Source organism: Aricia agestis, chromosome 5 (genome assembly GCF_905147365.1).
Source record: "Aricia agestis chromosome 5, ilAriAges1.1, whole genome shotgun sequence".
NCBI lineage: Eukaryota > Metazoa > Arthropoda > Insecta > Lepidoptera > Lycaenidae > Aricia > Aricia agestis.
The window spans coordinates 4,886,884-4,911,425 of NC_056410.1; the positions used below are offsets into that span (position 1 = coordinate 4,886,884).

Consider the following 24,542-nt stretch of genomic DNA (forward strand, 5'->3'; position numbering starts at 1 on the left):
GCGTCAAAAAGTGTATGAAAACTACAGGAAATATAATAGTAGCGGCGTTTTGTGGTTGTGGCCAGTGGCCCGTGTGCGGGAGCCCTAAATAGACTTTTCCCGAAAATTTCAAAATTATTGAATAAACAATAACTAGCTATTAGGTATTTAAACTGTTAAAATAATAAAAATAAATATAAGTAGCAACTTTGTAAGGAAAAAGTAATAATATACAGTATAAGTGCACCATTACATATTTTCGAGTATTGAGATTACTGATAATAATAGAAAGGGGTGTTAAAATAAACTTTAGTAGTAGTGCTTAATTAAACATCTTAGTCAAGAATTTTAATTTAGAAAAAACATAATATATTTTGACACACTATTATAGTGTATGGCAACACTAAACGACTAACCAAAAATAACATCGTATCAATAAAAGATAAATTAAAAATATAAATAAGTAACAGAATGTCCTCAGGTCGAATTAGTGTACGTTTTGAAATTTTCAAGAAAATATCTACTTCACTAGTGGTATTTTTACTCTATGGACATATCGACGCCCCCACCGAATAATCAGACAATGTGCTATTGTGGGGTTTTTGCTGATAAGCGATTTTTGGCATCTAGAAGTACAAGATGTGAATTTTTTTCAGAATTTTTCTGTGGATATTTACAAAGATATAAAAAATTATGTGTTTATTCCATAACAATACTTAAAATTGTATTTTACACCAAAAACTGGGCAATAGGCTATTGCGAAAAAATATGTCAAAACGAATTGACGATAAACGACTATTGCATGACTATTCGGGTAAATAAATTGCTGCCTACTGCACACTTCCACTCCTGCGCATCTCACTTTCACACTCCTTCCACTCAGGTAGGCGCTGATCTCCCGCCTCAGGTTCCCCAGACACCTAACTTCAGCTAACCGAACCTTTACAGCTGGCCACCAAGCATTGTCGAAGGCCCCCTCTGTGTCCAGCGATACAACAGAAATTTTCTCCTTCTCTATCTTCTCTCTGATGTGGTTCAATAGCCAATGGTTCAATAGAGAGTGGTAGGTTGGGTTTTATTGTGGACAACTTGTAGAATCTGAGTCGGACGACCATCATATCGCGGTGATCATCTCAGTCCACTCACCTCCAGCCTCCAGTCTCAGACCAGCATCAGATCAGTCATCGCAGAGGACAGGACCCAAGAGTCAGGAATTGTCAGACTTTCTTCATTAAAAAAAATAAGAATGTCTGACTGTCCCTGGCTAGCTTTTTTGGATGTCTTAAGTCGTCATAGACGTAAGAACGACCAGCGGTCGTTTTGGAAGACATCAAGTGGTAAAGTCCTTCCTAATATTCGTTAAATTATGTACATTGCTCATATTTTTATTTTATACTTTACGGCTATTTTAGGAATCCGTCTTCTTAAATTTTCAGGATATATAATCATAATATTATGTTTTGATTTTTGTAATCCACATGCGGGTTTTCTTACAAACAAGGATGTATGGGCAATACTTGCTACAAAATAAACTAGTCGTGACTGAAAAGCAGCAAAATCTGTTACAAATTAACGAGAACGTGTTTAGATATCTTCTTCTTTCGCAAAGACTCCTAAGAAGTGCTTAAAACTGTCACGACAGCACTTATTACAGGTTCACGCCTGCAAGCAGCTGTCAGATAGTCAAACATTATTCGTGGAAGTTGTCCTGCAGGTCTTAATGGGACCCAATTCAGTATTTAATTAGGAATGCGATTGCTAGCTACTATAAGATGTGCTGTTATAGTGTGTTGTGTGAATATTGTATTGTATTGTAACTTGACAAGTTTTTAACATAGTTTTGATCCTGATTAAATTGAACTGTATTACGATCACGGAATATATAACACTAAAGGAAGGGGCATAGCAAGTAAGTTTCATTGAAACTGCTGTCGCCAAACTCACACAGTAACATTTTACGCACACAAAAGAAATAACCAATCACAAAGAGATTTCTTTTTTAAATACAATGTCGTAAAAACAACCCTAACCTTTTTGAAATAAAGAAGAATTTAAATTTAGCAATACCGGCTCTGACTACCGAGTTCAGTTATTCAACGCTAGATGGCGCTTGACAGCTAAATATGATAAGACTTGAAGTTGTACGCAATTTTACACCTTACGTCAAGTAACGTAAGCATTAAATCCGTACTCACGAATTTCCTTTTGCGTGCGAGTCAAGTTATGTCCAGCTGGACATAACTATGGCACGCGGGCCACGCCCATATGCCCTTTCCTGTAGTGTTATATATTCCGTGATTACGATGTAGGCAGAAATCGACGATTAAAGCACCGTCATATAAGAAAGGCCTATGATGCTCTCGGTAGACTGTCTAAAAGCAATTTCCTGCCATTATCATTCATATTTTTATTAAAACATAATATGATATTGATTATTGTGACACCAACTTTGGTACTCCGGTGGCGATGAGGGTTATGATTAACATTTTAATTAACTGTAGTGATTATAAGTACTATTAAAATGATAGAGCCAGTCTCCAGAGTGTATTTTTTGAACTAACAGCTATTTCAATTGCAAGAATGTCATTTATGTCTTCAGATAATGAATGTATTAAAACAAAAATACATATTATTTTTAATTTACCTATAGTGGAAAATCATTGGAAAAAACGACAATGACTATAATTATAAAGTGTACAACATTTTTTAATCATCGAATAGTAAAGTAATAGGTGTTTACCAATATTCTTATCCCAAACAATTTCCCCGAATAATATTGCAATGAGATATTATATGTGCATTTTATTGAAGTCGAAACGCAATTACCCGAACAATCATGCAATAGACAATAATGATCAGAGCTTGACCTACTCCAGAACGATAAGTGGCGTTTTGCTTTATTGAAAAAAAACCTTCGGTGGTAATTAAATATTGTTAAGATAGCAAAAAAATTAGCTTTCATTTGAGATATAAAAAGTCTTTGATGCTTTTTTTTTTTGTCGGAGTTATTAACAAATTCAGTTTTTCGGCTCTCCTGAACATTTTCATTTTTACGATTGTCCGATTATTCGGTGGGGGCGTCGATATGTAGAAATTATTTCTTAGAACCCGCCTAAAAGTTGCCACAGAGTAAATCACACATGATTTTTCTTAATTCACAGCTTTGGTCTATAAAGAATGTACAATATTATGTACAATTTTTTTTCAATATATAAATACATACATCCAATCACAATTTCGAAAAAAATAAGAAAACAAAAATAGGTTTCTAAAATATAAAATCTATATAAAATAATGACTTTCTCCTGTAAATATAATCTTATTGTATATAAAGAAAATATAAGTTGCACATTATGACAAAATAAACGAGTTTATAGGTCAGCGTTATTCATAACATAAATATAGAAACTGTCAGATAGAAGTGATAAAATTAACAATATTATGTCATAGATATAGGTATTACTTTGCTCTTTCGTCACAAAACAAAGAAATAAAATAAGAGACCACACCAGACAATGTCAGAAGGAAACAGTACTTCAATTGCGATAAATATAATGCTTATTAAATTAATTTATATTAATCTTAACACATCAAATAGCTTTTGTCAAAAAATATAAGTGTAGACAGCCCAAAACTTTAAGATTGCTCGACAAAAAGGAAGGAGAATGCACAGTGTACGATTTTCATATCTCTTCAGAAGAGTTAGCGATTTCGTGAAAAGTTCATTACTGCGGTAGCTATTGCGCCGATTATCCCCTCCATAATCGCCGAGCGATCTTAAACTCGTACGCGGCCTATATGTTATTATTGAAACATTTAAAGTGAAGTACACAGCACTCACTTCTTCTAAATAACCAAACCCGTCAAAAATGTTTCAAAATCGCTCTCCGAAAATTCTATACCATCCCACTATTCTAATAAATCTTATCGTAACAATATTATTATTATACGTCCTAAATCTATGGTAAATATTTTACATTTAAAAAAATAAACGCTAGCGTATTCCTACAGCCTGTGCGTAAATTTTCCCAATATTGTACTCGAGACACCACAGTGCACCCAAAAAAAATGTAAGCAAAAATAATGTCAAGATTATATTTTGTACAAACCGAATGTAAATAACTATCGATTGAATATGGAATGACCAAATCGCCATGCTATGGGAAAGTAAAATTATAATCTGTCGGTGTTAAATAATTTCTTATAAATTGCACTTCTTCTAAAACAGGTACACAACCATCTCATTTTCTCTTAAAACTAAACTACAATTACATTTTTAAGAGATATTAAACTTTCGCATGAAAAATCAAATCATAGTAGACAACAAAATAAAAATTTCTACATCGCATGTAGATCGTAAACACGTAAATAATAATATACAGTACACCTGCAAAACTAATTAGCAATATACTCTTGCAATCCCAAAAAATACCACATCGTGGGTACATCTATAAAATATATTAGTATCTTCCATAAACTAAGTACGCCTTTAAACGGTCGTAGATATCGAACACCCTAAATATTATTTACATTCAATTTGTATTATATCGAAAATCTATTGAATAGATAAACTTTGGCAAGATTGTTTTAAACAGAAGCTGTTGTGACGAAATCAAACTTACACTAATTTATATGTTATTGCCACATAAATTCGATAATATCACTCCTCCGCTTCCATCGTTAAATATAGCAACGTATAAAGATTATGTGCGAGTTAGTCGTTAGACATGTTTAGCACGGCTAGAACTTAGAAGATTGTCATTCCAAGTGTGACGTATACGCTGTATATACGTACACACAAGTACTTACATAATATACTATACATGCGTACGTGCGTATACGTCGTATACATTGCAGCGTATACGTATACAGTATGCAAGAACGCCCACAAATCGCGTACGTATAAGGCTTCTTACAGACGAACGGCACTTGTAGACGGCACGCGTCGACGGCAGCCGACGACGCGTGCTGTCGACAATTGCCGTTCGTCTGTACGAAGCCTAAGCTACAACCTATACCTACACTGTAAGTTGTAACATTCGAAGATATACGAATTTCTTGTCGTACTAAACAGTTAAACACAATCTAAAATCATCACACATTCTCACCCTATGGACCCTTGAATTTACGTTGCGGTTGCAAAATAAATGATCTCCGAATTTAAGTTAACGAAATACACAAAATATGAATATGGCAATACAATATAATAATATAAGAAAATTGATTTATCAAATCTGAGTCACTATAGATAATATGGTAACTATATTTTATGTAAGCACTTAAGTTCAAAATATATACATTTGTTATAAAATAAAAAATAACACCCTTATGATCTTATTCCCACGGTAATATAATATTGTTGGCTGCAACTTGAAACCCACTATTTATTAATTCAAGATTCTTAATAATAGAATGGGATGCATACTCTCATACTTTATTATTATTTCAAAAATGAAATACTTATTGTAAAAATTTTTAGATATACATATTCTGATAGTATTATTAAATTGCCAAAAATATCCATGCGCTTATTCTGAAATATCATTATGTTAAGTATATTTACATTAATTATAACTTTAAGTTTGGCTATTATTTTTGTTACCCTATTTTATATTGAAAACAAGATGTATAATTAATTATTAATATAGCTGTTACAGGTTAACCAGCTGAGGTTTATTTAACAAAATGGAGGTCAAAATCAAATTTATCAAAAACCTGAAAAATATAGCAAAAAAATAGGGCATAAAATTTGTGCTAGCATTAACCAGCATCTGATAGTTTTATAAAACTGTACTATTGGTCAAACATCTTGAAGTAAATATTTAGCGCATATTAACAAAAATAATGTATAGTACAAAAATTCATTACAATATAGAGATTGTCGAGATGCCGAGCCAAAACTCAACATACCTATACTTTGGAATGTCACTCAGTTACTGGAGAATTCTGGATAGGTCCTGAAACAAATGATACTTATGTCATGGGGGTGTGAAAAATACATATTATATAACTTGATTTTGTACAATAAATTAAAGTATAATTTCCGAAGAAAGCTGCTAAGAACCCTAATAAATTCACCATTTTCTGTTATTATACAGGATGTAATTAAACCTTCATGCCAAATTTTCATATATTGATCCTTGTTAAAAATAAAAATACACGTATTTTTCTTTTATAATCACTCAGTACTAAAATGTTGAGAAATAGCTTCCGAAAGTTAACCCAAAAAATACTACAATAAATGGACACGACGCGTCGCCCGCGTCACCCCCGCTAATTCCCCGCGCCGCAAGTGACCGTTCTGCAACGATTTTAAATGGGATAAAATATGTCAATAAAAAAATATAACACCCATTTTTTTTTTTGTTAAATGGACTTTATTAATGATACCTAAGCCCTGGAAAAAAATTGGCAGGAAGGTTTAATTGCACCCTGTATATTATATCATTTAGGTAAGGTTTAACTGTATACCAAAAATCTTAATTTCATTTATTACTTGAAAGTCAATTGCGTTAAAACCGGATATTTTTCTAGGCTAAAATCTACCTCATATTCCTTCCTAAAATACAAACTACCTCCTACAGTAGTATTCGTTATTTCTTCAAGCTCAAAACACTAAAACATTTTGTTGGTTTAATGTTTTAGGTTCAAATAAATGACGTTTACAGACAGATAAATGGATACACATTTGCATTTATAATATTAGTGTGGAGTACTAATACTTGATCTTACCTCATATCTATGTATAATAGGGGGCGTATTGTACCTTGGGTTCTCGCTGTAGAAAAATGGCCGCTTCATAGTGTTTTGCCCTGAAAAAAAATATTATTTCATCATTTAGAAAACTTGTTACGTAAAAGGAATATCCAATAACAATCTGTCTTTGTTTTACCATTACAAAAATGCGCAAGTAAAAGAGACAAGCAAGATGGGTATGGATATGAAATAAGGGGGCAAACAAGCAAACGGGTCACCTGATGGAAAACAACTTCCGTCGCCCATGGACACCCGCAGCATCAGAAGAGCTGCAGGTGCGTTGCCGGTCTTTTGGCCGGGAGGGTAGGGATGGGAAGGGAAGGGTAGGGAAGGGAAGGGAAGGGTAGGGATGGGAAGGGAAGGGAATAGGGAGGGTAGGGAAGGGAATAGGGTAGGGGTTTGGGTCTCCGGTAAAATCACTCACTCGGCGAAACACAGTGCAAGCGCTGTTTCACGCCGGTTTTCTGTGAGAACGTGGTATTTCTCCGGTCGAGCCGGCCCATTCGTGCCGAAGCATGGCTCTCCCACGTTATATGGAATAATAAATAATAGAAAGTGCAGGGACTATACTGCCACCTAGGCAGGCATTTTGTATTAGAAAACATGCAAGAACAAGAGGCAGCACACATCGTGTAAAAAAAACTTAGAGGTGTCAAGGGGCACCCGGATGGAACGAAGTTATAAAAAAAAAAGGAAAAAAAAAAGAGAAACACAGGGAGAGAGAAACACGCGCTACCGCACGGCTTACAAATATCTAGCATTTTTGCTCTAGTTGTAATATACCGACACTTTTGTGTCATGTCGTTACAACTTTTTCCGTCTAGCCCCCTTTCGCAACGCGCGATAAGGAACTTCGTTCCAATAGAATACAGTTTCAGATTGACGACACCAGTTTACAGCGCCTTAGTTGCACACGTTCCCTATAATATTTTGCACACAAGGATACGAAATATTATGTACTCACATAGTTGCGTATGCGCAGCGAGGGCGTTTTGCTTAGCTATCAGTAGCTCGGGGCCGGGCCGAGACACTTGCGAGTAGCAGCCTGAGACTGAAACATCACCAATTTGTATAAATACGTAATTCTGTCGAGTTATATCAAACCTAGCTAGGCCGGTCACTACCAACATCGAATAGACATAATCCAACCATATTATGAAAAAATAATGTTAATTACCATCCATATTGTGTTCACTCGTATTGTAATACGGACTTTCTTGTGGCGTGGGTACAGTGTCGCATGCTGAAAAAATATAAAAATAAAATTATCAATAACTAAAAGCTTTTTTGTGCTCTCATAATAATTAATGTTCAAGACATAAAAATTATTAGCAATGCCTAGTTTTTGAGGTACCTTTATTGAAGTTTATTCAGTAGCGTGTCTTATTGGCTGACTACAAAGTACTCAACTAAAATCTTTATTAAAAACAAACCTCATAATTTCGTATCTAAAATTATAAACATCTGGCAAAACATACCACTGTTAGCTTCTGGCTCCTGTTTGACTTGATGCTCCACCTGCTGCATTCTCTGCGACGCGTCGAATACAGGGTTAGAGTCTGTAACTTAAAATATAATATATTTAAGGTGTGCATGAAACAATGCAAAGTTTAACTAATGCCTTTTTTCTTTATTAAATACTAATTAAATATTCTCCAGTGTTTGCCAATCTTTTTCCGCCTCAAACCCCTAGGAAGTTAAGTACAGTTTTCACAGACCCCCTTAATAAAAAAAACAGCAAAAAAATCGGATTATGCATGGTCCATTGGTCCATAGATGGCATAGCGGATATGTATGGGGGATACATATATGTACTCGCGGAGGGGTCCACGGACCACAGGTTGGGAAACGCTGATCTATTCAATAGTGCCATTGATTGGTAAGCTCTTTGAAGTTAGAATGATATGATAGTTGTTTATAAGGTTGCACCAAAATTTGGTTTATCGCAAGCTATACATCTTCCAGAAATAATAAATTACTAGCTATTTGACCAAGCTTTGCTCGGTATTCGATAAAACACGAATTAAATGACATTTTCTAAAAATGACTCCTAGCTAATGGCGAATGTTACCTAATTTTGATTATTAGCAGTCCACATTATCTGTCAAAAATAAAGAATATTAGTGAAAGAATTACTTGGATACGTTAATTAGTTTCCGATTTATAAGGCTTTAAGCCTCGTTTCCACTAAGCAACAATTCACGCGCAAAATGCTGGACAACAAGTTGCCCAACATGTTGAAAGTCAGCGCGGGACTTTTGATGAACAACGTTGTCTGTCTACGCATCTACTTTACGTCAGTCGTCGCCAACATGTCGCCAGAGGAACTTGTGTTGATTTTAGTGGCAGTGGTTATAATTTTTTTTTATAGTATCTGTGAGCAGTATCCCATAGACGTTCATAGTTTTGGTACAGTTCGCTTAATTTGAGCACTTGTTCGTTAGACCACACTACGGACATTGTTGCGCGCGTCTCCACTTGACGACAATTGATGCAATTCTCTTTAAACAAACAACAAGCCGCGCGTCATGTTGCGCGTCAGCTGGAACATCGCGCGCTGTTGTGCAGCGTTGCCGTACATGTTGAGCGTCACGTGTCGCGCGCTAAATGTTGCCTAGTGGAGACGCGGCTTAAGCAAAACAAGTTGTAACTATACGACGCGGGCGCCCGGTAACGGTGTGACGTCATAGCACAATTCCGCCGCGCGGGCCCCATACAATAAACGTGATTTTTTGCTCTATCTCAATAACGGCAACAGGTAGGCACTTGAAATTTTCACCAAGGCCTTAATTATATGTGTACTTTAATAATTAATAATAATATTATAATAAAATAAAAAATAAAGGGTGGCTCCCATACAAAAATCACAATTTTTGGCCTATTTGGCAGCTCTTCTGATGCTGCGAGTGTCCGTGGGCGACGGAAGTTGCTTTCCATCAGGTGACCCGTTTGCTCGTTTGCCCCCTTATTTCATTAAAAAAAATAACGGTATGTGTATTCATGAGCGAGTCCGATTAGTAAAAAAATACAAATAAATAATCGGCCAAGTGCGAGTCGGACTGGCGCACGAAGAGTTCCGTACCGCGTAAAAAATTAAGGGGGCCTCCCATACAAAAATCACTGTAGCGGCAAACGAGCAAACGGGTCACCTGCTGGAAAGCAACTTCCGTCGCCCACGGACACTCGCAGCATCAGAAGAGCTGCAGGTGCGTTGATGGCCTTTTAAGAGGGAACAGGGTAATATGGGAGGGTAAGGATGGGATGGGAAGGGAATAGGGGAGGGTAGGGAAGGGAACAGGGTAGGGGATTGGGCCTCCAGTAAACTCACTCACTCGGCGAAACACAGCGCAAGCGCTGTTTCACGCCGGTTTTCTGTGAGAACGTGGTATTTCTCCGGTCGAGCCGGCCCATTCGTGCCGAAGTATAGCGCTCCCACGTCTAAAATAGACGACGTCTAAAATAGAGAATATAGTTTATAGAGCAAAATAGGCCAAAAATTGTGATTTTTGTATTGGAGGCCCCCTTAATTTTTTATTTTATTATAAATTATTAAAGTACACATTTAATTAAGACCTTGGTGAAAATTTCAAGTGCCTACCTGTTGCCGTTGTTGAGATAAAGCAAAAAATGACGTCACAAGCGGTCGCGGGACTGTTAGCGGGAATCGATATTTTTCGAAACTTTGAATCCCTATAAAATCAAAACTACTAGGTATTTTTGACTGCAACAAAAACTAGTGTATTTGTATACATACAGGCTTTACTGTGACAAAATTAAGCTAGAAAAGTTAACAGGCAGCCAGAAATACTTTCGCATTTATAGTATCAGTATAGATATTAAAGGTCGCACATTTATCAGCACCGTACGCGCCGTATTTTAAAATTCGTTGTATGCGATGGGTGTTTTGTATATCAATGATGCGATGATATGATATCACATTCACCCGCACCATACGAGCCGCATTTCGTGTACTAAAGTCTAAATGCGGCGTGTACGGAGCTGGCAAATGCGCGACCAGCTTAAAAGATACTTACCATGCTGACTTTTGTGTTCATACAAAAACTTATCTTCTTCATTGTTGAACTCAATCTCCTGCTTTATGTGATTCTCGTTGAAGAAATTCTGGTTGTCACTGAGCCTGTGGTGCTGTTGGAGCAGCTGAATGTTCTGTTGCTGATTACGAAGTGTATCGACACTGTTAGGATACGGATTCTCGTACACATACTCCTGTCTGGACTCAAACGTCTTCTCGCTGTAATTCGTATACACTTCCGGCATCTTTTCAAAGTTCATACTCTTCTGATAATCCATTTTATCGAACGTGTTATGCGATTTACGTTCTAATGCATACTTCTCGGCCTCTTTATTGTACTCGTCATTCGTTTGTGGTATATAATCACTGTCCTTTTTATAATCTTTTGGTAGATCATACCTCTTCTCCTGAAATCCTTGTGTCTTATATTGATAGTCTAAATCTGACGAATAAGACTTTTCAGTTTCGTAACTCGTATTCATTTGACTGTCCTCCTCGTCCTTAATGGGATCGGTCTGCATAATGGCATCTTGTTTTTTGGGTTTAACCGGTTGTGGAGATAATTGATCATGGGTTTGCGGAGAAACATTATTAGCTAATGCATTTATTGCTTGGAGACGATATGAAAACTGAAAGAAAAATTTGTACAGACTTGTATTAGAATATTTAAGTATGACTTTCGCCTTAAGAAATTGTTTTAGGAAAAATGTTGTAACCATAAATTCTACAAAATGTACAAATTACGCAATACTCACCGATATATTTTCTTGTGGTTCTGTGGAATGCAGTGACCCATGGGAATTCAAAGACACTGACTTTTGAACACCAGGTGACCATCTTTCTACACTGTCACTGTAAAGAAATAGTTCATTACGCACCTAGGGCAAGAAAATAAGAAATGTTTCAGATCCTACGAATAATAAAAACTAACACGAAACAAGAGTAACTATGTCAAAAAATTCAATTCACAAGTCTACAAAATATGACCTGAATACATGCATACTTTATATTATGCATGTATTCGGTACATAATTTTGCGTAAATATAGAAATTACAATTAGTGTCAACAGCTTCATTTCGTGTGTTTCGTTGCCATTGCCATATTTTAGTGTGCGAAAAGGAACCAAATTCAAAATGGTTGGAGTATGGGAGTTATGTTTCCTTAGTTTTTATTATTCGTAGCTCAGAATTCAGATCACATTTAATTGTTGGCCGAAGCGAAGCCGAGCTAAGCGCAGAGGGACAAACCAAAAAGGACAAAAGGGAACCTTGTCCTACAAAAAAAAACAGTCCACAGGACCATCAATTCAAATTATGAAATCCTTTCTATCTCTGTTAGCTACCACTTTCGAGGTTTTTTGCAAATAAAAATGTTGTTCGGCGTATCAAAATGAAGATAATCACAAAAAATTAGCTTGATAGTTAAAAAAATTGTTCTAGGGCTCCCATACTATATGGTTATAGGCCATGAATGAAGTTTTTCTTTGTTTATTTATTAACCCATTGATCATGGAAAAATGAGACACAATATAATTTCTATTGACGACCTCTGTGACTCAATTGGTTAAGTGTGTGGCAGCTCAAGCCGGGGGTCGCGGGATCGAATGCCGCCGACGGAACAAAAAGTTTTCAATGTTCCCGGGTCTGGATGTGTATTAAATATGTGTATGATATAATAAAAATCTTAAATATATGTATAGTATAAAAGTATTAAATATATTTCCGTTGTCTCGTATCTGTAACACAAGTCCTTCAGGTACTTAGCACGGGGCCAGACTTACGTGTGAAGCGTCCATAGATATTATTATTATTATTATGTCACGGTCACCGGTGACCGTATGGGGCTTGATAAATTAACCATATTCTTGGCTGTGCTTGGCTTACCGGATATATGTTAAAACTTTATTCTGTATAAATTAATAATTTGAATACTATGAACAACAAAAACGAAGTAAACGTAACTCCCATACTATTACCGTTTTAAATTTTGGTTCCTTTCGAACTGTCATGTAACGTCAGTCTGATACTGCTCAAGGCCACCTAAATATTGCAAATGTATTGAAATCTGTACCTTAGGTACACAAAAATGTGTATTTTTGACAAGTATTTGTAGAAGATGTTTTTTGACGGAGTTACTTTTCCTTACTTTTATATATTTAGTGTGAATAGAAATAATTATTTAATGGGTATAACTTACCTTGCGGCCTCCTTTTTAATTTCCTTGTATTTATTTATTATTCTACTTTTCCTAATTACCATAACAGTACCATCAGGGTTCAGTTTGGGGAGATTTTGTGAGGGTACAGCATCTTTTGATAATGTTTTCCATTGTCCTGAAATTAAAAAAAAGGTTTAAAAGGTCTAAAATAAAATTATAAAATATAGTTCTTCTAAATCCTTTTTCATGCTTTATATGATTATAATATATTATAATTTTATAGTTGTGCCATATCATACAAAGATTAAATGAACCTTTAAATTATGACACCCTGGTGTCATAATTTAAAGGGTGTAATAATAAAAATTAAGAAATGGTAATAGCGATAAGCTGCTGTCTAAATTTGCTTATTCAATCAAATAAAATTATACTCTTTATTAATGGTAATACTTTTGTAAAACATTTGTTTCTACTTTAATATAGTTATTGCCATTATATGGGTGATTCTATGATAAGTGGTAAAAACTACTATGAAATAAATGCGGCTGAATTAAAATTATTTACTTTATTTTTATTACAAATAACTTATTTTTTCAGAATTGTGTATGTTGTTTATATCAATTAAACTTAGGTAAACTTTAAACTTAGGTAAACTTTAAGTTTATGTAAACTTTCAGATTTATTGTAAAAACTTGCTAAGGACAAGCCAGCACAGAGACTTTTATAAAAGTTTGAGGTAAAATTGTGATAAGCAAGTAAACCTAATGAATGGTAATTGACTGCCCATATAGTCTAGCACATAAAATATATATTTTGCTTTTAATTTACACAAAAAGTATATTTTTTGCAATGGAGGCCGTTTTAACCTCTATTTGTAGAACCACCCTTATGTTACTCTTTACAGTATAAACTATATTATCTTAAATATAAAATTCTCGTGTCACAATGTTAGTTACCATACTCCTCCAAAACGGCTTTACTGAGTTTTACCAACTTTCATATGCATATTCAGTAGGTCTGAGAATCAGCTACTGGCAAATTTTTTATATTGATAAGTGCATTTGTTGAATAAATTATAGTAAATTATTACAACTTGAGACTGAGGGCGACCATTGTTTGTGTGACGGAATAGCGATGGACGTTGCACGTTATTGAAGTGACTAAATAAGTATGGCATTTATTTAGTCACTTCAATAAAATAATATGAGTGAAACCAAAGGTGAAATACTTTATAGTTATGGCAAAACAATGTTTGCCGGGACAGCTATACTCCACTCGGGCTAGCTTGTTGCTAGCGGTTGTTGACTCCCTGTCAACAAATTGTCATATTCCATATAAAACCACAATAAACAATATCTGACACTTCATTGTCAATCACGGTTTATATGGAAAATGACAAGTTTTTGACTCTCAGCATCAGAAGAGCTGCAAGTGCGTTGCCAGCCTTTTAAGAGGGAATAGGGTAATAGGGGAGGGTAGGGAAGGGAAGGGAATAGTTGAGGGTAGGGAAGGGAATAGGGTAGGGGTTAGGGGATTGGGCCTCCGGTAAACTCACTCACTCGGCGAAACACAGCGCAAGCGCTGTTTCACGCCGGTTTTCTGTGAGAATGTGGTATTTATCCGGTCGAGCCGGCCCATTCGTGCCGAAGCACGGCTCTCCCACGTCAAAAGATATATAAAAACTAAAGAAAGGTAACTCCCATACTTCATCCGTTTAGAATTTGGTTCCTTTTCGCAAACTAAAATATAACAATAGCTACGAAACACTACACTCAAATTTACGAAATAAAGCCATTGACATTAATTATTGTCACTTCTATATTTACACAAAATTGTGTACCGAATACATGCATAAAGTATGCATGTATTCTGGTGACATTTTATAGACTTGTGGATAAATTTTTTGACACAGTTACTCTTCCTTAGTTTTTATTATTCGTAGATGTAAGATGATGAGTTTTCAGTTCTTTTGGTTTGTATTTATGTTATGAAATTTGAGGAAGCATAGACAAAGCAAATGATACATTTTGAGAAATTTTAATGTCAAATTACCAATCTTGCAATTCATTTAATGTTAAAGGGCAATAAATATATTTTAATTATACTAAATCCGGTTCCAAAATGCTACTCGCGAATAAATGGATTTCCATTTTTATTAAAATGATACAAATGAGAAATGACTCATCATTACACATTGAAACCTGAGATAAACATAAAATAATGTAAGCAGACACGGAAAAACCCAAATACCTTTATTCTTACCCATTGTTGTGACGTTGTAGTCGGCTTGAGTAAAGTGAAGACTGCAAACTTTTGAGTATTTTGTTATGGGTTTTCCACGTTTTAAAATTGTGTTCCATTTGTCAGCCATAACCTCGTCACGAGGAAACCGATGGAATTTAACATTTTTTGTTTTACCGGCAAGCGAAGTACACTGAGGGACTGTACAATAATAACCCATGTTCGTTTCGTCTCATCCAATGTTTATATTTTCAACTCACAGTTATTTTGCCACACATTTATAACTTGACGAAGAAGTAGTACAATAAAGAATTTTCCAAGAGTTTATATTTTATCTTATTTGCAGTTTTTGTTAAAACACGTTCATAAAAACTAAAATCATCACACTTCAGCCTTGAAAATATTTGACATGTATCGCCTTTTTTTCCCTTCCCCTCTGCCGAATTTTTTTTAAAGTCTACTGTCTATGACTTGTTACTATGGACCAACCATAGACATTTTTTTTTTTTTGTTAATTCGTCCCGGTCGGGACAGGCAAAGGGAGCGTTGCCCATACAGCCATTTCTATGTTTTCTCTATTTAATGAATGATAGTGAAGGCCGAAGCCAATTCTTTGATATAAATAATATGAATAATAAGTTTTTTCATCAGGCCGAAGCCATTTCTCATGTTTTGATAGTATTGTTTTGTTTAATTAATACTGTCCCTTCTTCAATTTGACATATTGTCGTCATTGGTTTGTCTTGACGTGGTCTTGACTCTTGACAGATGCCTAAAAAGGCTAAAAAGTCTGCTAATAAACAGTTCAAAGTTATGTACATTAAAATATAATATTTTATTACTAAAACTAAGAAAAACGAGATGAAAAGCAAATATAAAAGAGAATTATTTACAACCACAAAGTACTTATATATAATTAGGAAATTTACAACACATAACCGTTACAGAGAACTATCTCTGTGTTACTATATACAATCTCAAGGTATATAGGTAATGACTGGTGAGTACCTATTTAATTATATATCACCAATGGTAGAAAGGACGTACTCATATATTGGCTTATAACAATCGGGTGTTTTCAGAAGCTGCTGAAGGGAGTGCGGGATGGCTTCAGCAGATTTAAAGATATCCATCAAGTGATTAATAAAAATAAATCTTTGAAGAGTAAAACTGTTACAAGTAAAGAAAATGTGATCCAAGGTTTGTTCAGAATGATTACAGTAATTACAAACGGGTGAAGACAATATATTCAATCTATGAAGATGAGCATTAAATCGACAGTGACCAAGTCTAAGACGGCAAATAGTAGAATAAAATTTCCTGTCATGAAATGAAACACCTTTAGTAAACCATGGGACTGACAACTCCTGTTTAATCTTAGAATACCATTTTCCTTTGGTTTCCATGGTCTGTTTCCAAAAATTTGTAAATTCGATTTTAAAGGTTTCTTTTATTTTGACTAAAACGTCAGATTCTGGAAGACATATGTTTTTAATACAATGCTCCTGAGAACAAGTAGTTATAGCTCTTGCTAAAAAATCGGCTTGTTCATTTCCCTTAACACCAATATGTGACGGTGACCAGACTAAAACTATATTTTTTTTGTTTAATGTTGTTAATTTTGTATATATTTTTCTCTAATATCATGGATAATATAGTTAGTTGTAGCACAAAATTTGGGGTTATTTAAGTTTTGAAGAACGCTAAGACTATCGGACACTATAATCCATTTATCATAAACTTGAGTTTCAATATACTCTAATGCAGACAGAACTGCTAAACACTCAGCAGTAAAAATACTTGTTAAATTTGGAAGCCTAATACCATATCCTTTCTTATCCTGTTTAATATATATGGCTGCTGATACCGCCTCAGAAGTCTTTGAACCATCAGTATAGACTTGTTGATAACCAACTAGGTTACTTAGTAAAAGGTAGACATCTTCTTTGCACTTCAAAGAATTATCAATTACAATTTTTAGTGGAAAATATTTAGAGCTAAATGTGCTCATATAGCAAGGCCATAAGTCACTTTCATATAAGTTATAGTCTTGCTTTATTTTTACAATTTCAGGTAGGTAATGTAATAAAATAGAGGAAGAAGAACCACTCTGCAATTTTACAAGAAGAGGATGATTTTTAATGGATGAAATTCTCAACAAAAACCTGTATATTAAATATTTAAAGCGAATTTTCAAAGGAGGGATGTTACATTCAACCTGCATTGATATTATGGGTGTGGAATAATATATACTGTAGCAGTATATTATGTCTATGGGACCAACTATGGACATGCATCAGTGACATGCTGCATGCATGGATTGCATGGACTGCGGCCACACTATATTGTATGCGTCTATCGTCACGAAGCTTCATGCTATGACTTATGCCGCGGCTGCACATGCGTAGTGCTTCGTGCTTAAAACGATACCGATCGACGATCTGTGTGTACCTATCGTCCAATGGTATCGTGAATCGACTCACTGCCTAGCATACGCCAACGAGATATCTCACTCTACATGTTTTCTCGATGTTTGATGGTTTGTCTCTTCATCTCTATTGACCCTAACATGACAAACATTTTTTCTCGCGTAGATCTATCATCGAAATAACTAGAGATGTGCCGACTAGTCGGTAAAGCTGACTATCCGGCCACTTTTGTAGTCGGCGACTAGTCGGTGAATAGTCGGCAAAAAGCGCCGACTAATCGGCTTTTAACTCTTTTGCTATTATTGAAATTATATTAAAGAAAACCTTGATTATTATTTATAATGTGTTCAGACAGTCAATCAGTGTTACACATTTTAAAATTAAATGAAGTGTTTCTGAAATTACTTGTTAGCAAAGAAATTATTTTTGTAAATATAATTCTCGATTTCATAATATTGAGTATGTAATTATTAAATCAAGAATTCATATACATGAAATATTTAATCAATACCATCAACTGTACTTATCATAGCTAAACAGAAAAAAAAGTAACGTACCTACGCGAAGTAAACATACTTGAAACGATTCGACACGTTTGCAGGCGGCATGTGCGACTCGAAACAGCAGTAAAAAAGCGTTACGGAAACTTCCGAAACCATGATCGGCTTAGCCGACTAGTTGGCCGATTAGTCGGTTTCTTTGCAGCCGACTAATCGGCTAGTCGGCTAGTCGGCCAAAGTCATGATCGGCACATCTCTAGAAATAACACATTTTTATAGAGTTTTGTCGAGATAATGTCGAGATTTTGACATTATGAGACGAGTAGTTTTTAAATTATCTCGAGAGTGAGATACCTCGTTGGCGTATGCTAGGCAGGCTGATCAGTCATTGCACGAAGCTTCGTACGATAGACGCCATATATAAGTAGATCAGTATTATTTCATCCTCAGATCTCATTTAATAACTTGCTTTTTAGTACTTTTACATACCAGTTATTGGACAGGCTAAGAAAACTTATAAATGAGATAAAATATACAAAACATACGTAATAGATTGTAATTTATACAATAACACGTATATAGTAGGTAACACATATACAATATGCATCATAAAAACATTACTTTAGCATGTTCTTATTTTTTTCCTTTCATTTGGAAAACGACGGCGCACGTGATGACCATGAAGACAAAAAGATCTGATAAAATAGGTAGGTACTTAATTTTTATTGTAACGTGAAACTTTTATTTTTACCAAATCAAAGTATAAAGTGTCGCACTGGCCACTACTGAAAAATTCTAATGACTGTAAAAGGGCCCATTCACGGTAGGCCGCCTTGCAGTCCGCCGTCTTATGCTGGATTTACACGGGCGACTAAAGCCGCACGTAAATCGTGCGGCCGCAAGGCGAAAATCGACCGTCTAAATGGCAATTCGACTACGCCGCATGCGGCTAAACCCGCAAGCCCCAAAGTCGTGCGGCCAACGGCTGCATGCGGCTGGTGCCTAAAATCGACCGTACAAACGCTCAGTCGCAACTCGCAACTCGCAAGCGATCGCTGGCTGCAAATACATAGTGTGCACAATGTGCAAATGGGATGGCGATTCGGCTTGGACAGGCATTCGACTGGTGACTTACCGCGCGACTAAAATCTGCCCGTTAGTCACCCATGTAAATCGAGCATTACATAGGATAGTGAATGGTGCAGTTGCAGGCCTGAATGGCGGCCGGCCTGCGAGTCCCGCGACACCTTTCACAAATCACAATCCTTTATCCTGCATAAGCCGGCGGACGGCACGGCGGCGGCGGACTGCAATGCAGGATTAAAAGGCCGTATACACGATCGGTTCCAACCACCAACAGAGGTCACCTTGGTATTGTTGGAACAAAAATCAACCGTGTAGACGCTTGTTTTTGGTTGACCAACCAAATAACCTTCAATAGCCTTTGTAGTGAGCGCATCCCTCACGACCAATGTAAAATAGAGAACATTGAGTTGAAACGCAACCGTGTAGACGCTTGTTGGCGCTCAGTCGCACATTGATCGTCGGATGCGTTGCATGTGGTGTGTAGCACCAGTAGCCAAAACTCTTAACGTTGCTATTAAACGTTCTTCCACAGTCAAAGAATTTTCGTCCATTCTAAAATAATTGAGAAAATCATCAGAGTCCAATATTTTTTAAATTATTAAGTGGCTCTACGTTTTTTTTTCTCTTAAACACTGTTTCATCTACAACCGTCTTTTTTACGTTTTTTTTTCATCACTTGTAGGCTCTATAATACAAGCCAGCGCTATTGCGGTCTTTTGAAGTTTACATAGTGGTCCCATTGTTCACTTTTCCACAGCCTAGCCAAGGCCCAAGACAGACGAGTTGATTTACGTGTAGATAGAAATTCAACTTTGTTGACCCAACCAAGGTGACCTCTGTTGGTGGTTGGAACCGATCGTGTATACGGCCTTTAAGGAGCGAAAAAATGTTTAATATCTATGGTAGCCCCTTTGCCTGTCCCGACCGGGACGAATTAAAAAAATATATATATCTATGGTAGCGTCTTTTCAAGATGGCCGTTTGACATTACCTAAATGTCAATAAATAACAACAAATAGACAAACAATACAAAACAATAATTTTAAGTAATTTTCAGGCTTGTTTTATACAGTTATTTAGTAAAATATCACATCCATACTTTGTTTATTTTAATTTGTAATCAAGGTTTTCATTTTTTAAAGATAAACAGCTAATATTTAGGATGCCATATTACTGCACGGTACCACAGTGCACTTCTATGTCGGGAAAAATAAAAAACGTATCATTCCACCAATTTCCACGCGATAAAGAACTAGCAAACTTATGGAACACGATATTGAAAAGAGGCAAACCGTATACTAAATATTCGAAAGTTTGTAGTTTGCATTTTAAACCAGAAGATTTTAAAGGTAAGCTCTAGAATATTCAGTGATTAAGTAGGTTTTAGTGTATGGTACTGCTGACTACTGCTAAGTAAATTAAGGCTGAAAATGTATTTCCTTATTATATTTCAATATGCACTTGAGATAATAAGTATACTGCTTTAGCATTAACTACATAACAACAGTAGGATAGTAGTATTAGAATTTCACATTTAAATTATATTTTTATACCTTGAACATTAAATACAGTATTTAAATAGTGATTGTAACTACTTCAGGTGTGTGGAAGACTTTGAAGAGAGATGCAATACCATCAAAGAACCTACCTACAGTGACCCCTAGACAGAGCTTTAATATAGAAGAAAATGGTGAAATGGTTGATACAAAGGTAAGTTAAAATACTAACTTGCTGGACTAATATTTGCACAAGTTTTAAACCTAGATTTTGTTATTCCTCCTTCCTATGTTGATTGGATAATTTGATAAATTTGCATGAATCTGCATGTAATAATACTTGCAGATTTACAAAAATAATAATAATCAGTTATGATAAATGACAACTTATTTCATAAAATCTGTAGCACCTCCATTGTGGGTATAGCAATTACAATAGATTTTCAACAGTGTTAATTTTCTCACTGGTTTAATGTCCAGTTTCTGATTTTTAAACTTTTATGCTATGTTGTAACTGTATTTTTTTAATGTTATGTTGTTCTTAGTATCTTTCCATTTGCAGATGCAGCAACAGTTGGCAGCAGCTATTTACTCCCAGAGTATGTTGGCCATGCAAGCCGCTGCTTTAATGATGAATGCATCTAAATGTGGTAAGTTAACTGCAGGCAAGCATTATAAAATTATGTAGTTTAGTTACTTAGCATCTCACTTTGTATGTTAATGGTCTAAGATTCAGTGAGGGATAGTTTTTTTATTCTTTTAAGCATTATATTTTTTCAGACTTTTTCTCACTTTTTCTCACTTTAATGTATGTTTTAAATTCCTTATTCCTTATTTTAATGTAATTATAATGTTTTACATGAGTAGTATATTGTAAAGATTTAACACGTCATTATGTTTGCAACTGCAGATGAATCATCTTCTAGTGCTGAGGATGCAAAGTCTTCCAATAGTTTTACATCTGACAGCCCACATCTTCTTCCAAATCCACTGCAAATAACTGAAGAAAATATTGAATTCATCAAAAACTTGCTAAGCAATGGGCACGGCATAATTGAAAATATGAGACAGTCCAGACAATTGAGAACATTCACTTGCAGTAGATGCCTCAAACATTATAAAGACTATGATGTGTATTTATTGCATAAGAGAACCCACAAGGATGAGAGTGATACGGAAAAGGAAAATGTTATTGCTAACCAGGAGGTACTGAGAGCTAACCCTATTCTGGCTAACTTGCTCACTTCTACTGAAGACAACAATACAGATAGTGAGGAAGAAAATTCTTTAGTTGCAAACATGAAAATTTATTTGAACAACCTTGCAGCAGCGATGGTTAAAGAGTCTCATGTTTTTAATGTAAAAACAGAAGAGACAATGAAGAAAGAATGTGATGATGCAGCTGGAGAGGATTGTGAAAGAACAAACATAGATCAATGATCTTCTAGATAAACTCACCTTATAGAGTCAGTTTTGGAATATTGAGCCGAGTGTAGCAAAACAAAAGATCTCAAATTGGTTAAGACGAGTGTAGTAAACTTTTAATTATACTAACCACTCTTAATTTTAAGAATATCTCCTTTATTTTTTATAATTAAACTTTAAGACTTCATAAGACTGAATTTCATCGCATCTATTATTTTCGTTGAACTGATCAAGCATTTAAACATCATATTATTATTTAATCAATTTTACGTATTTGAATCACCAGATCATAAAAAGGCAGTTTACAATTTTTATCTTCATAATATTGTATTAATTTTAGGTACTATAATAATGTAAAGAAACTTCTTTTATGTACATATTCTATGTATTCATATCTCATAAATAATTTTAAATTAACCTTCTTGTTATTGATGTGTCTGTATTCATAAAACTTTGTATATAATATAATCTTGAAGAAGTTTGTATTGTTAACAATTTGATTTGCACCATTTTACAACAACCTAATTCTTGGTTAATCATGAAGATATTATTTTTTATAATCTTTGCATCATAACTGCATGTAATTTTTGTAACATTTTTAGTACAGTTCTTGTAATCCACGGGCGCGCATAGCCATTTATTTGTAGTTGTAATTGTAAACATACATTTTCATTAGTGTGCGTACCTGATGGAGCGGTCAGTAGCGAGTGAGCCATGTATGCGTGTATAGATATGTGTGTATACTCACACACACAACTAAGGCATTGCGTGCTCGTAGATTGCAAGAACTATAGTAGAATAACGCAGGGGTAAATGCTTCTGCTCGAATAGGCTGACTAAACAGTCTCAATCTATACTATATTTCAATTCATCTTAATATTTTGTGAATAGTGACCTGTTCAAAACTTTGTTTACATTCAAATCAAAATTTATTGAAACAGAGTGAACAATGTGCGTTGGTGGTAATTTTTTAAAATCAGTAAAATTGTTATTTGCTCTGATTTCTAACATAAACACAATGATCCTTTTCTAGCGGTAAATATTTAAAAGACTTATTTTAATAATAGGTAATCTATAAATCTAATAAATTATATTGGTTGTTTTATGATAATATTTTCCAGAATGTAAAATGAAGATGTTTTATAATTTATGGCATGGTGTGATGATGTATTTAGGGTTGCCATCACCCAAATTGCCTTCGCCGGTCAGGCACGACAAAATTCCCGGACATTTGGCCGAAATGTGGTTATTTCCCCGGACACCTCATAAACAGTATTTACGATAACGTCTTGCCAATTTTTGGTTTTCCAACAAGAATTTGTAAAAATCTGACTAACTCAAGCCCGTGCAAGAAACCGTGTGTAGGTATGCTTAGCAAGTTTTTATCTTTCGTTGATTGCTGCATGACTTAAAAGTTAAATTTCCCTCATCAAAAGTGTTTGGATTTCACCCGGACGCTTTTCAAAAAACCCGGCTGGACGCACCCCGGACGCCTTTCAAACTAGGACAAATCCAGGGAAATCCGGACGGATGGCAACCCTAGATGTATTGTATAATTAGATCTCAAAAGGATTGGTCCAAAATTCATTAAGAAATCACAGAAATGAAGACACAGAGATAAATCAAGATAGAACGGCGTCGCGCGTGCGTTGCTTAGGAATCGATCGCGTCAATTTTTGCTTTGCATTTAGTTAGAACAAATAACTTACCCGTGGAAAGAAATACCTCCTTTTGACCGATTCACTTTCGTACTTCTGTTTTTACAATTAGACACTGCACAATGAGGCATTTTTGAACAACCGCTCCGGTGTAATCAAGTCGAGACATGCGCGCTGACTAAATGAATGTTCAACAAATCTTGCTCACTTGTGCAAGATTGAAACACGCGTACTCCACCCGCTTAGCCGTTCTATCTAATATCTTGATTTATTTCTGTGATTGAAGATATGAAAAAAAATATACATAAACAGAATTTATTTTCTGTACTCGGCGTTTTTTATGCTGTCCTTTTGATGTCGTGATACACAATATTATAAACGATAATTTGCTTCCTGTAGATTGTGAGTGAATTTCGGACCATCGCCTTTCGTATTTATAGATGTTGTCATGTTATGTAGCAAAAGTAACATTTGTGTGATTAGATCCCCTGCTATGTTGTTAAAGATTAAAACTAAGAATAAAGTTATTAAGTATATAGCTCCCAAATTGGGGCAGATCAAAAATACTTATTACTTATAAATTTATTATTATGTAGCTAATCCAATGTACAGTAGCTATGAACTGAGTATGTATTAGTAGTTAGGATTATGTTGATAGTATAATAAATAACTGAGGCTTCAAATTGAAAACTATATTGAAAATAGTAATTATGTCTAAACTTCATTTACTGACTATACTTACTTATTATTTTTATCTGTAAAATATTTTATAAAAAAATTG

The 24,542-nt window shown here is 35.1% G+C and overlaps 2 protein-coding genes across 6 annotated transcripts; one reads left to right on the forward strand and one right to left on the reverse strand.

The window, feature by feature from the left end:
• The first annotated feature begins 2,667 nt into the window (after positions 1–2,667).
• Positions 2,668–22,414, forward strand: LOC121727209. Of its 2 annotated transcripts, XM_042114914.1 has the most exons (6): positions 2,668–2,673; positions 15,847–15,850; positions 20,333–20,531; positions 20,783–20,892; positions 21,241–21,328; positions 21,589–22,414. In XM_042114914.1, exons 3-6 carry the CDS (start codon positions 20,345–20,347, stop codon positions 22,116–22,118), a joined length of 915 nt encoding a protein of 304 aa, XP_041970848.1. In that variant the 5' UTR covers positions 2,668–2,673; positions 15,847–15,850; positions 20,333–20,344; the 3' UTR covers positions 22,119–22,414. The 2 variants fall into 2 exon arrangements, with proteins under 2 accessions (XP_041970848.1, XP_041970847.1); XM_042114913.1 differs by lacking the exons at positions 2,668–2,673; positions 15,847–15,850 and having other exon boundaries at positions 20,210–20,531; positions 21,589–22,413.
• LOC121727208 lies at positions 5,579–15,596 on the reverse strand. 4 transcript variants are annotated; one of them, XM_042114910.1, is made up of 9 exons: positions 15,177–15,596; positions 12,966–13,101; positions 11,524–11,620; positions 10,770–11,397; positions 8,214–8,294; positions 7,913–7,978; positions 7,700–7,786; positions 6,712–6,791; positions 5,579–5,936 (listed from the first exon to the last, which is right to left on the reverse strand). In XM_042114910.1, exons 1-9 carry the CDS (start codon positions 15,385–15,387, stop codon positions 5,913–5,915), a joined length of 1,410 nt encoding a protein of 469 aa, XP_041970844.1. In that variant the 5' UTR covers positions 15,388–15,596; the 3' UTR covers positions 5,579–5,912. The 4 variants fall into 4 exon arrangements, with proteins under 4 accessions (XP_041970844.1, XP_041970846.1, XP_041970843.1 ...); XM_042114912.1 differs by having other exon boundaries at positions 6,746–6,791; positions 8,214–8,300; XM_042114909.1 differs by having other exon boundaries at positions 8,214–8,300.
• Positions 22,415–24,542: the final 2,128 nt, after the last annotated feature.